General features: G+C 41.6%; 1 protein-coding gene across 2 annotated transcripts in view; it reads right to left on the bottom strand.

Annotated features, from left to right (window-relative positions):
• Window positions 1-13,015, bottom strand: part of LRP12 (LDL receptor related protein 12) — a 106,778-nt gene that overhangs the window by 19,797 nt on the left and 73,966 nt on the right. For both annotated transcript variants that reach the window (XM_073330339.2, XM_073330338.2), the window contains one exon: window positions 12,603-12,805. In XM_073330339.2, the coding sequence (XP_073186440.2) occupies window positions 12,603-12,805 (203 nt within the window). The remainder of the gene's footprint in view (window positions 1-12,602; window positions 12,806-13,015) is intronic.

Genomic DNA, 13,015 nt, shown 5'->3' with positions numbered 1-13,015 from the left:
GACACAGGTGTAAGGCTCTGTGGTGTCAGAGCTGGGAAGGAGGATACTAAGGAAGGAAACTGGAATCATGCTTGCTGGAAGTTCACCCCAATAAACATCGAATTGTTTGCACCTTTGGACTTCGGGTATTGTTGCTCTCTGTTCATGCGAGAAGGACCAGGGAAGAAAGTGGGTGAAGGAATAAGCCCTCTAACAACATTCACCACTGGATAACTTTAAATGAAAGAAATATTCTTAACCCAAAAATGAATTTCCTGGGAAATACAAAAGCATTTAACCCTTTAAAAATTATTATTTATATTAACATAGCATCTACGAGCCCTAGAGATGGGCCAGGACCCACTGTCCTAGGTGATATACAAATGGAATGAAAAGACAGTCCCAGCCCCAAAGAGCTTACAATCTAAATATAGGATAAGAGACAACAGATGGATACAGACAAGGGAATACAAGGAAACAATGAGAGAATATTGGGCAGCATGACAGACAGTGGCATCAGTGCATCCACAGCCAAACAGTTTCTCCTTAAGTTTTTTGTAGGCATAGAATCATAGAAACGTTGAGCTAGAACGAATCGTTGAGCTAGTGGGAGAAAAGGGGCTTATTATCCATCCATATATGGAAAGCTGAGATAGCAGCCAAATGCACCCTTACAGAACTAAGGGATTCTGTTTTAGATCTAGAACACAGTCAGCACAACATCCTGGTTTCGGCCACTTCTGCCAATCAACAATGCAATATTGGAGCCGGTCAAGATTCACCTTTCTCATGAGACCAAATGGAGAAGCACTTATATTTATCCAGGTAAGTGATCCTAGTTGAGGGTTTTCCACTATTTAGAAGTGCCTCCTGGACATTCTGTGAGCAGAACCTTCCAAAGGACATCCGTCAAAGCATCCATGCGTGAGATGGAGAGTGTGGAGGCTGAAGTACAGAATGTGGTCGTGGTCTCGGGAAATTATGTCTGGATCCAATGGGAGGGATAGGAGGTGCTGGTGCACCACTGGTGCTATAAAGATGAGACGAGTATGGTTCTTTTTTATTTTGGATACTACTCTGAGGACAAAGGAATTGGAGGGAAGGTATATAGATGGTAATTCTCCCAAGACAGGAGAAAGGCATCTATTAGGGAGCCTGGGCTGAGACTACTACTTTGGGAATCCATTCCAAGTTGGAAGATATGCCCAGGCATATCATGGGCCAATGACCACTTGTGTTGATCAGTGAAGGATCAGCTCAGTTGATTTGCCATTGTATTCTGTTTCCTCAGAAAGTAAGTAGCTCTAAGGTGAATTGAGTGGACTACAGAAGAGTCCTGACAGAGTTACTTTGATTGTGCTTCTCTTTGCCTGTTTAGATAAAATATGGTCACCGAGTTGTCTGTCAGACAACGTGGGGGAGGAAGATTGAGTGGACTAGACCTGTTGCTCTTAACTCTGACATTTATGTGAGCCTCTGAGTTCTGAAATGATCAAAACCATGAGTCTTCAGGGACCCAATGTGAGCTCCCCAACCTAGGGATGACAGGTCTGTGACGAGAGTGAGTGTTGGTAGTGTGGGAAGGAAGGGAACTCCCACACAAACTTTTATAAGATCTGTCCACCAATCCAGAGACAAGACTAGCTCAGGCAATTGAACCACCTTGTCCAGGGCGTCACGATTCAGGGTATATATTTATGCTACCCATGTCTGTAGCATCCTGAGTCGCAGTCTGGAGCATTGTACTACATAGGTACATGTTGCCATGGGACCTAACCGACTGAGGCACTTGCATGCTGTTCTGAGTGGGTGAGCTTTCATTTGAAGTACTAGTTTTTGAATGGTTTCAAATCTGGTTTTTGGCAGAAAAGCCCTGGCCTTTGTGGAGTAGAGGACTTCTCCAATGAATTCTATTGTCTGCGCAGACTTCAGTATTAATTTTTCTCAATTCACTAGGAGCCACAGAGTGTTGAATATGGATAGAGCAGTTGATATGCTAGACAGGACTGATACTCTGATCGACTGCAGATAAATTAGTTGTTCATTACCCCTAATTTTCGAAGATTAGCTGCTAACACCATAATGCACTTCATGAATACCTGAGGAGCAGCTGCCAGGCCAAACAGAAGTACTGTGAACTGACAGTGACAGCCATTCACCAAGAATGAGAAACTTTAGATGACATATTGATATGTAAGAAAGCGCCCTCAAGTCAACGGCAGCATACCGGTCTCCTTGTTCCAAGGAAGGGACAATTGATGCTAGGGTAACCACACAGAATTGTATTTTCTTCAGGAATTTGTTCAACTCTCTTACATCTAAAATGGAGCTGATGCCTCCTTTTAACTTGGGGATCATGAAATAAAAGGAATAAAAGCCTTTCCCCCTGGGTTCAATGGTACTCCTTTTTGGCCCTGTCTGAAGAAGAGATTGGACTGCCTGTTGAAGAGAATGGTCCCTGAAGAGGGACGGTGGTGAGGGAGGGGTTTGAAGTAAACTGGATGGCATACCCCCATTCTCTTGTGCTTAAGATCTAATGGTCTGATGTTATGTGGATCCAGGTACTTAGGAAGCAGGACAAGCAACTGGTAAATACAAAAAAGGGGAACAGACAGAAGTGAGGGGACTGGTATTCTGTCTTCAACAACTTTGTCAAAATGCCTGCTTGGAGGAGGCAGCTGGACAGGATGAGCCTGGGGATGCTGAAGGGGACAGTGATGGAGTGTGCCTTCTATAATTCCTTCTTTTTTTCCCTGGGAATGGGGAGCAAAGCTACGATGTTGAAAAGTTGTTGTTGAAAGTGCTTTCTTTTTGTCACTGAAGTGTACATTCCAAAGGCTCTGAGTGTTGCCCTAGAATCTTTAAGGCTGCGAAGCCTGTCATCAATTTTCCCAGAGACAAGAGTAGGACCCTTCAAACAGAAGGTCCTGTACGGTCTGTTGGACTTCTGCAGGTAGTCGGGAAGATTACTGATGCCATGTTTTGAGCTGCTGAATCTCCACTATACGGACTGATCTGGAGAGCAGTCCTGGTGACCAGTTTACCCTCCTTCACCATTACTGAGAATTCTCGTTTGCAATCCTCTAGTAACTTGTCCTTTAATTTAGCAATGTTCTCCCAAAGCGTGTAGTCATATTGACTCAGGAGTGCCTGCTAGTTTGCGATCTTGAGCTGCAGACCCTGAGATAAAAGGTACAGCACCAAAAGTTAAATCCCTGCAAGCTGCATGGAAACTTTTTAAAGACAGCATAATAGAGACTCAACTTAAATGTATACCCCAAATTAAAAAACATAGTAAGAGAACCAAAAAAGAGCTACCATGGCTAAACAACAAAGTAAAAGAAGCAGTGAAAGGCAGAAAGGCATCTTTTAAAAAGTGGAAGTTAAATCCTAATGAGGAAAACAGAAAGGAGTATAAACTCTGGCAAATGGAGTGTAAACATATAATTAGGAAGGTGAAGAACAGCTAACCAAAGACTCAAAAAGTAATACCAATTTTTTTTTTTTGTAAGTACATCAGAAGTAGGAAGCCTGCTAAACAACCAGTGGGGCCACTGGACGATCGAGATGCTAAAGGAGCATTCAAGGACGATAAGGCCCTTGCGGAGAAACTAACTGAATTCTTTGCATCGGTCTTCATGGTTGAGGATGAGAGGGAGATTCCCAAATCTGAGCCATTCTTTTAAGGTGACAAATCTGAGGAACTGTCCCAGATTGAGGTGTCACTATAGGAGGTTTTGGAACAAATTGATAAATTAAACAGTAATAAATCACCAGGACCAGATGGTATTCACCCAAGAGTTCTGAAGGAACTCAAATGTGAAACTGCAGAAACAGCAGAACTGTGGTTTGGTAACCTATCATTTATATCAGCTTCTATACGAAATGACTGGAGGATAGCCAATGCAATGCCAGTTTTTTAAAAAGGGCTCCAGAGGGGACTTTGGCAATTACAGGTCGGTAAGCCTGACTTCAGTACCGGGCAAACTGGCTGAAATTATAATAAAGAACAAAACTGTCAAACACATAGATGAACATAACTTTGGAGGGAATAGTCAACATGGTTTTTCTAAAGGAAAATCATGTCCCACCAATCTACTAGAATTCTTTGAGGGGGTCAACAAGCATGTGGACAAGGGGGATCCAGTGGATATCGTGTATTTAGATTTTTAGAAAGCCTTTGACAAGGTCCCTCACCAAAGGCTCTTAAGCAAAGTAAGCAGTCATGAGATAAGAGGGAAGGTCCTCTCATGGACTGGTAACTGGTTGAAAGATAGGAGACAAAGAGTAGGAGTAAATGGTCAGTTTTGACCAGTCCTATTCAACATATTCATAAATGATCTAGAAAAAGGGGTAAACAGTGAGGCAAAATTTGCAGACGATACAAAACTACTCAAGATAGTTAAGTCCCAGGTAGAATGTGAAGAGTTACAAAAGGATCTCTCAAAACTGGGTCACTGGGCAACAAAATGGCAGATGAAATTCAGTGTTGATAAATGCAAAGTAATGCACATTGGAAAACATAATCCCAACTATACATACTGTCACAGGGTCGGGCCAGATGGCTACAGGAGAGTGATCCTATTGGGATCCAGGAAGTGAGCGGGCGGAAGCCCACCCACTGCTAAAGGATCCCCCCTTCAGCCCTAAGCGGGGGATCCACAGGACCTGGAAACCAAATAATTCCGGGGGACAACTAATGAAATAACAAAGACAGGAGTGCGGTCAAAGGGTCAAACAAAGGGAACCAGACGGTACACCGAGCAGAGAACCCTGGACAGCGCCCACTGCTCCTCGAAGGTCTCAAGGGAGTCAGTGGACGCTGCCCAGAGGAACTCTGCCTGGATACGCAAACGGATGGAGGATCAGAAATAGGCCCCACAGTCACAGGAGACTCCATTGGTCAACCTCCTCACCCTGGTTTTATAGATGGCAATTTTAGCCAGGGCCAGGAGGAGGTTACCAGGAGGTCCCGTGACTTTGCGGGGCCACAGATAGGGAGTGCATAAATAAAAAGGTGAGGGGAAAGTGCAACCAAAATCTTAACAAGATGTCTAAGAGGAGCTGGAATAGGGACTGCAGCCTGGTGCACTCCAAGTAAAGTGTGATAGAAGGCAACTGATAGAAGGCAGATACATTAGCCCCAGATTAAGCAGGTCCCTTTTCCCTGGGTAAGGTAACGGGGCAGTTCCAGAACAATCAGGAACTTGCTGGAACCAATTAAGACAGACAGGCTAATTAGGATACCTGGAGCCAATTAAGAAGCTGCTAGAATAAATTAAGGCAGGCTAATCAGGGTACCTGGTTTAAAAAAGGACCTCACTTCAGTCAGTGCAAAGCGCGCAAGGAGCTGAGAGCGAGAGGGTATGCTGCTGGAGGACTGAGGAGTACAAACGCTGTTTGGCATCAGGAGGAAGGTCCTGTGGTGAGGATACAGAAGGTGTTGGGAGGAGGACATGGGGAAGTAGCCCAGGGAGTTGTAGCTGTCACACAGGTATTACACAAAACACTATAGACAGCTGTGATCCACAGGGCCCTGGGCTGGAACCTGGAGAAGACGGCGGGCCCGGGTTCCTCCCATCCCCCCAACTCCCTATTGGAAGAGTTGACCTGGACTGTGCGTCCCACCAGAGGGGAAGGTCCCTGGCCTGTCCCCCGACCCACTAGGTGGACCAGCAGAGACTGTGGGGATTGTTCTTCCTTTTCCCCATGCTGGCCAGTGATGAGGTTAGCTGAGTGAACAGCAAACCTCTGAGGCAAGCAAATCCACCAATAAGCACAGGATCCACCAAGGCAGAGGAGGAACTTTGTCACGCTATAAAATGATGAGTTCTAAATTAGCCTTTACCACTCGAGAAAAATCTTGGAGTCATTGTTGATAGTTCTCTGAAAACAACTACTCAATGTGCAGCAGCAGTCAAAAAAGCTAACAGAATGTTGAGAATCACTAAGGAAAGGATAGATAAGACAGAAAATATTATTGCCGCTATATAAATCCATGGTACGCCCACATCTTGAATATTGTGTGCAGATGTAGTTGCCCCATCTCAAATAAGATGTATTGGATTTGGCAAAGGTTCAGAAAAGGGCAACAAAAAAGATTAGGGGTACAGAACAGCTGCTGTGTGAGGAGAGATTAATAAGACTGGGACTTTTCAGCTGGAAAAAGAGACGACTAAGGGGGGATATGATAGAGAGCTATAAAATCATGACTGGTGTGGAGAAAGTAAATAAGGAAGTGTTATTTACTCCTTCTCATAATATAAGAACTAGGGGCCACCAAATGAAATTAATAGGAAGCAGGTTTAAAACAAACAAAAGGAAGTATTTTTTCACACAACATACAGTCAACCTGTGGAACTCTTTGCCAGAGGATGTTGTGAAGATCAGGACTATAACAGGGTTAAAAAAAGAACTAGGTAACATCATAGAGGATAGGTCCATCAATGGCTATTAGCCAGGATGGGCAGGAATGCTGTCCCTAGCCTCTGTTTGCCAGAAGCTGGGATGGGCGACAGGGGATGGATCACTTGATGATTACCTGTTCTGTTCATTCCCTCTGGGTCACCTGGCATTGGACACTGGGCTAGATGGACCTTTGGTCGACCCAGTATTGCCGTTCCTATGTTCTTAATAAAGTTTGTAACCAAACAAGTCTAGTTTTTTTGAGTCCTTGTTTTTAGGGGCGGAGGCTTGTTGTCTGTCTTTCCTACTTGTTTGCAGCTGCCATCACAAAAGAACCTGGGAAGGGATTAGTGTAAAAATACTCATACCCATTAGAGTGGACAAAGTATCTCCTCTCAGATTGTTTTACTGTGGGAGTCAGGGAAGAGTGTATGACAAAGAATTTTGACCGGCTCCATGACTGCCTTGTTGACTGGCAGAGGTGTCTGACACCAGGATGTCTACCAACTTGTGAGAACTCTCACATACCTCCTCTGCCTGGATGCCGAGCACCTAGGCCACTTATCAGGAGGTTTTGATGGTCCTTGTGGTCTTCTGGAGGAGGTGACTCTCCCACTGAGTCAATAGCTTCATCTAGTGATGAAGAAAAGGATGCAACTAGCATCTGAGGTGGGGGCAACTCCATAATCTGTGATGGAGAATCTAGTTGATAACGGTCTGGTTGGCCAGGACCCGTCACAGTACTGGACACTGGAGAGTGACACTGGAGAGTACCCAGTCCCTATCTCAACATCGGGTACCGGGGAATGACATTGCTGGTGCCATCATGTCGGATGCGCTCCCCACAAGTGTCAGGATGAGGTTCTGGCAGAGGATAGACATACCATGGAGCCCAGAGTGGCCACTAGTATGGACCTGGAACCCATCCTTGTCCGGGGCATTGCCCCTTCAGAAAAGGCCACTGTTGGTGTTGTGGCACTGCCCATGATCCTGATAATTGTAAAGGAGGGTAAGCGCTGTGTCCCAGCCTTGGATGAGGAATCAGTCTTCCAATGATACCAGAGAAAGGTATCCTGAATCTGGGAATGGCGGTACTGGAGAAACCATGGGATAAACCTTTTGATAAAACTGGTTTGAGAAGAAATCTAAGTAGTAGAACTATGGCTTCTCGGTGAGGTGAGGGGTGAGCAGGAACGAGTTGGACAGTTTTAAATGCGAATTGGTACTAAGAAGCTAAGCAAGTCTCTTGCAGATGTATATGTATAACACCCCAGACTGCTGGCCCCTCAAATGTTTCTCAGGGGACAGCCTTGATGGACCTGTCACAGGCTCCAAAGGCAGCAAAGCCCTCTTAGGAGGTGAGGCTTCTGGAGAAGTTCTCTGAGCCTCACCCTGAGTAGAGTCCTCACCTCTGTCCTACGTCGGTACAGAGGTAGATGAATGAGATGCTGAACCTGAGGAAGGTCTGGGTCTCTTCTTCGGTACTGGGGAACTTTGAGCCTGGTGGAGCATGCCATGCCAATACTGAAGTACTTGAAGCACTCTCCCAACGTGATGACTTGGCCAGCGGGGAGTCAAAATGCTGTTTCCATAAGCAAGCACTTAAGCCTCAATGCTCTATTCTATTTTTGAATGGGGTTTGATGCCCTTGCCAATGTGACACTTGTCCCTAACATGGGCCACACCCAAGCACTTCAAAGTGAATGAGGACTATTGACTGGCACAGGCTTTGAATATGTCCCACAGGACTTAAATCCTAGGGAGCGAGGCATCGTTCCAGTACCGAGTCTGGTACCAAAAGGAAAGAATTGGTCCCAAAGAATACAAAAACAAAACCTGGCATTAACTTACTTGAAAAACTAACACTAATTAATTTCAACTATTTACAACGAGTGAGGGATACACTTGAGTAAACACGTCTGAGATTGCTCCAACAACTGTCACTGGAGGTAAGAAGGCACTAAGGAGGGTTGGGAGCAGCTCCAACCTCTTATACCAGCATGCAGTGTTGTGCAGCGACAGGGGACAAGCGAACCACCCCTATGGGCACTGTTGAAGGAAGAAAATCTCCAACATCTGTGCATAAGGCGCACACACAACTACAGTGGGTTGTAGTTGTGTGTAGTCTCGAAGGAGAACATGTTGAAGGTGGACATTTAGATTAGAAATAAGGCATACATTTTTAATATTGAGGGTAATTAATCACAGAAAAATCTTAACAAGGGCTGAGGGGGATTCTCCATCACTGGAAATTCTTAAGTCAAGGCTGGATGTTACTCTAAAAAATATGCTCTAATTCAAACATGAATTAATTCACATAAGTCCTATGGTTTGTGTTATACAAGAGGTCTAGACTTGATGATCACAAGGGTCCCTTCTGGGCTTATGATCTATGAATCACCAAACTTGCCAAGAATGGTGCTCATTAATGCTGGTTGTAATGGTGGCATAAATATGTTTCCTTGTCAGCTGATTTTGTGATATGGACACGCATCAACTCCATTCCCATACAGATTAATGATCAGATACGGTTATTGAACTCGCTGACCCAAATCAAATAGAAACTAATTTAGTTTATAGCTGGGTAGCTGAAGTATTGTAATGAGGTGTACTTTTGCCTTTTGTAAGTAAGCCACCACAGGTGGTACAAGTCTGTTGATACGACAAGATACCATTACTACTACTTTTTTTCAGAGTGTTTGATTTTTTTTTTATTTCTTCAACATTTCTCTACTCATGATTAGGTATACTACATGGCAAATTACTATCATCACACAATGAATAATTTTTAGTCATAATTATGCATTATATACTTCCTATTAATAAGAGATTTCATTTTAAGAAACATAAGTGGGTACTTTTAGTGCTGCACACAATTATCAGATGTCAGTTATTTAGATGATGTTAGTATTCTTTAGCCACTGCAGAAGTACAAACTAGGGGCCTAATGTAACAACCTTTACTCATGGCAAATATATCCATTTAAGTTAATCACATCTTACTGTGTTTTCTACTGACTGTCTAGAAAGAAACAACATAGTGACCCTTGCCTCAGCTATAGTGTAGACTTGTTTCAGTGAAATAACAGCTCTCTGCAATAGCTGCTTAAATGTACACATAATAACAGCTGGTATGTTTGAATGCTCAGAGGAAACTATGTTTGCGTTTCAAGATCTCCCTGTACAAACAGCAGGGTTCATACAGAGACAAGATCAGTGTGGATCTCCCAGTCCTTCCTTGTGCAGCGGACGCTTGAGGACTGCTTTAGTCAACTGACGCAGCTACCGTACTAAATTTAAAGTTGAACATCTTCAAAACGGTGCATCAAGTTTATTAAAAAGTTAAAAGGAAACTAGTAGCTCAGGACCAAAATTTAGATTTATGTAAAGACTGTCTAACAACATAAATTAGTAAAAATATTTTGAATTAAAAAATGCCGACAACAGTTTTGGATTTAAGCATTCCCTGAAGTGTTTGCAACTTGAACACTACAACAGTGCACTGGTTAAAAAAAAAAAAAAAAATCACGGTATGTAGAAACTAAGTCAAACTGGATTCTTTTTATTGTCTAAACTGAATAAAATGGATTAAGTTAAAAAACAACATAAATCATGAGAGGTTAGGTCTGTATATCTGTCTGTGCAATATATGATTGTCTTATGTCCTCAGGAGTAAAATCAATGGTGCGTAACACACAAGGCATCATAGTTTGAAGTACTTATTTTCCCGTTAAGTTTGCTGTATCCCTTTCATTGCATAGCGTTAAATGCATTTCGCTTCAGCTTCTCCGAAAGAATTATTCTAACACCATGTCATCATAAAAAACATAAGTCAGATGATTGCCAGGTTGATCTCTGACTTTAAAAGAAGGGCAAGAGAGGCTATCTACTCTCTGCCCTGCTACCAGCTTCCCTTTCTCTCCAATGGGAGAAATGGCAGCTCAAGAATTGCCCTCCAGGCTGGGCAAGGAGTCCCGGCCAAACTCTATTACCTACTGAGGATTACCTAATAGGTCATATGCACAGAGAATAATTTATCAGAAAGAGATTAAATTTGTACATTTTTGCATGCACAATTGTTAACCTAGTACCAAGTTTGGAATTTGTACTTAAAGCCATTTGAGATACAAAATAAAAAAAAATTAAACCTAGATATCTAAAATGTACTTCTTTCCTCTTCCCACAGACACTTAAACACAAAAAAGTGAAACAATTTACTTAAAAACTTTACTAAAAGTATTCAATTTTGAGGTTGAGAATTTCAAGCCCAAGCAATTTTTAAAAAAAATTATGGGTAGCTAAACAGGCTGCTTTATAATGGAACTCTTTTCTACCTCATTCACTTTGTTCATTACCATAAACTCTAGATCAGCAATTATATTTTAAAGTTCCCAACCTATTAAAATACTTCAGGCAATGTATATTTCCCTTCCATCACAATGCACCATTACTTGAGTGTACAAGATACCATATTTTTGATGCTGCTGAAAGGAACTGTGCACTTTATAAAATCTAGACTAGAAGAAACTTTAATGTACTAAGTAGGTCTGTCAAGTGATCAAAAAAAATTCATCACGATTAATCGTGCTCTTAAACAATAAAAGAATACCATTTATTTAAATATTTTTGGATGTTTTCTACATTTTCAAATATATTGATTTCAGTTACAACACAGAATACAAAGTTGTACAGTGCCCACTTTATATTTATTTTTGATTACGAATAATTGCACTGTAAAAAACAACAGAAATAGTATTTTTCAATTCACCTAATACAAATACTATAGTGCAATCTCTATCACGAAAGTTTAACTTACAAATGTAGATGTACCAAAAAAACCTGCATTCAAAAACAAAACTATGTAAAACTTTAGAGCCTCCAAGTCCACTCGGTCCTACTTCTTGTTCAGCCAATCGCTCAGACAAGCAAGTTTGTTTACATTTGCAGGAGATAATAATGCTGCCTGCTTCTTGTTTATAAGGTCACCTGAAAGTGAGAACAGGCATTTGCATGGCACTGTTGCAGCTAGTGTCGCAAAATATTTACATGCCAGATGTGCTAAAGATTCATATGTCCCTTGATACTTCAACCACCACTCCAGAGGACATACGTCCATGCCGATGACAGGTTCTGCTCAATAATGATCCAAAGCAGTGCAGACCAATGCACGTTCATTTTCATCATCTGAGTCAGACGCCACCAGCAGAAGGTTGATTTTCTTTTTTGGTGGTTTGGGTTCTATAGTTTCCACATTAGAGTGTTGCTCTTTTAAGACTTCTGAAAACATGCTCCACACCTTGTCCCTCTCAGATTTTGGAAGGCACTTCAGATTCTTAAACATTGGGTTGAGTGCTGCAGTTATCTTTAGAAATCTCACATCAGTACCTTCTTTTCTTTTTGTCAAATTTGCAGTGAAAGTGTTCTTAAAATGAACAACATGTACTGGGTCATCATCTGAGATTGCTATAACAGGAAATACATGACAGAATGCAGGTACAACAGAGCAGGAGACATACAATTCTCCCTCAAGGAGTTCAGTCACAAATTTAATTAAAGCATTTTTTTTTAACAAGCTTCTCAGCATGGAAGCATGTCCTCTGGAATGATGGCTGAAGCATGAAGAGGCATATGAATCTTTAGTGTATCTGACACGTAAATATCTTGCGATGGCAGCTACTACAGTGCCATGCGAACACATGTTTTCACTTTCAGGTGACACTGTAATTAGGAAGTGGATAGCATTATCTCCTGTAAATGTAAACAAACTTGTTTCTCTTCGCGATTGGCTGAACAAGAAAAAGGACTGAGTGGACTTGGAGGCTCTAAAGTTTTATATTGTTTTGTTTTTGAGTGCAGTTATGTAACAAAAAACCTTACATTTAAGTTACAATCTCATGATAAAGAGATTGCACTACAATACTTGTATGAGGTGAATTGAAAATACTATTTCTTTTGTTTTTTACTGTGCACATATTTGTAATAAAAAATTATATGAAGTGAGCATTGGACACTTTGTAATCTGTGTTTTAACTGAAATCAATACATTAAAAATGTGGAAAAACATCCAAAAATATTTAATAAATGTCAATTGGTACTCTATTGTTTAACAGTGCAATTAATCGTGATTAATTTTTTTTAGTTAATCACGTGAGTTAACTGTGATTAATCAACAGCCTTAGTAATATGAAAACATATCAATGGTCCTTATATGAAACATACCAGCAAAGTAGGCCAATCTGAAGCCTTTCCTAGAGATAGTGTCATCCGAGTGAAATCTGATCCAAACATGGTCTTGTGAAGAGATGTATGGTGATGGAATGGAGGAGCCACAAGCTCTATAACCTTCCACATTCTTGTAGGTTCCTATTGTTAACCAATCCGAACTGCATCGTCGAGATCCCTGAACATCAAAATCTTGAAAACTGCAAAAGACACAAAGAGTCAAACTTTGCTAATGAAGTGGCTATTTTACAAGTTATTTGATAAATTATTTCTGTTTAAAATGGAAATGAGTGGAAGGAGTTTTTACTGGTCTGATGTTGAAAAAACTAAGAAAATGGTCAGTCTTTTTGCAGATAGAATTTTACTACACACTTTGTAATGATGTAACGGAGATGGTCTTTCCATTACCA

This window comes from Lepidochelys kempii, chromosome 2, assembly GCF_965140285.1.
Source record: "Lepidochelys kempii isolate rLepKem1 chromosome 2, rLepKem1.hap1, whole genome shotgun sequence".
NCBI classification, from domain to species: Eukaryota; Metazoa; Chordata; order Testudines; family Cheloniidae; genus Lepidochelys; species Lepidochelys kempii.
Note: the sequence above shows the minus strand (reverse complement) of the source record. Positions and strands in the feature narration are given on the sequence as shown.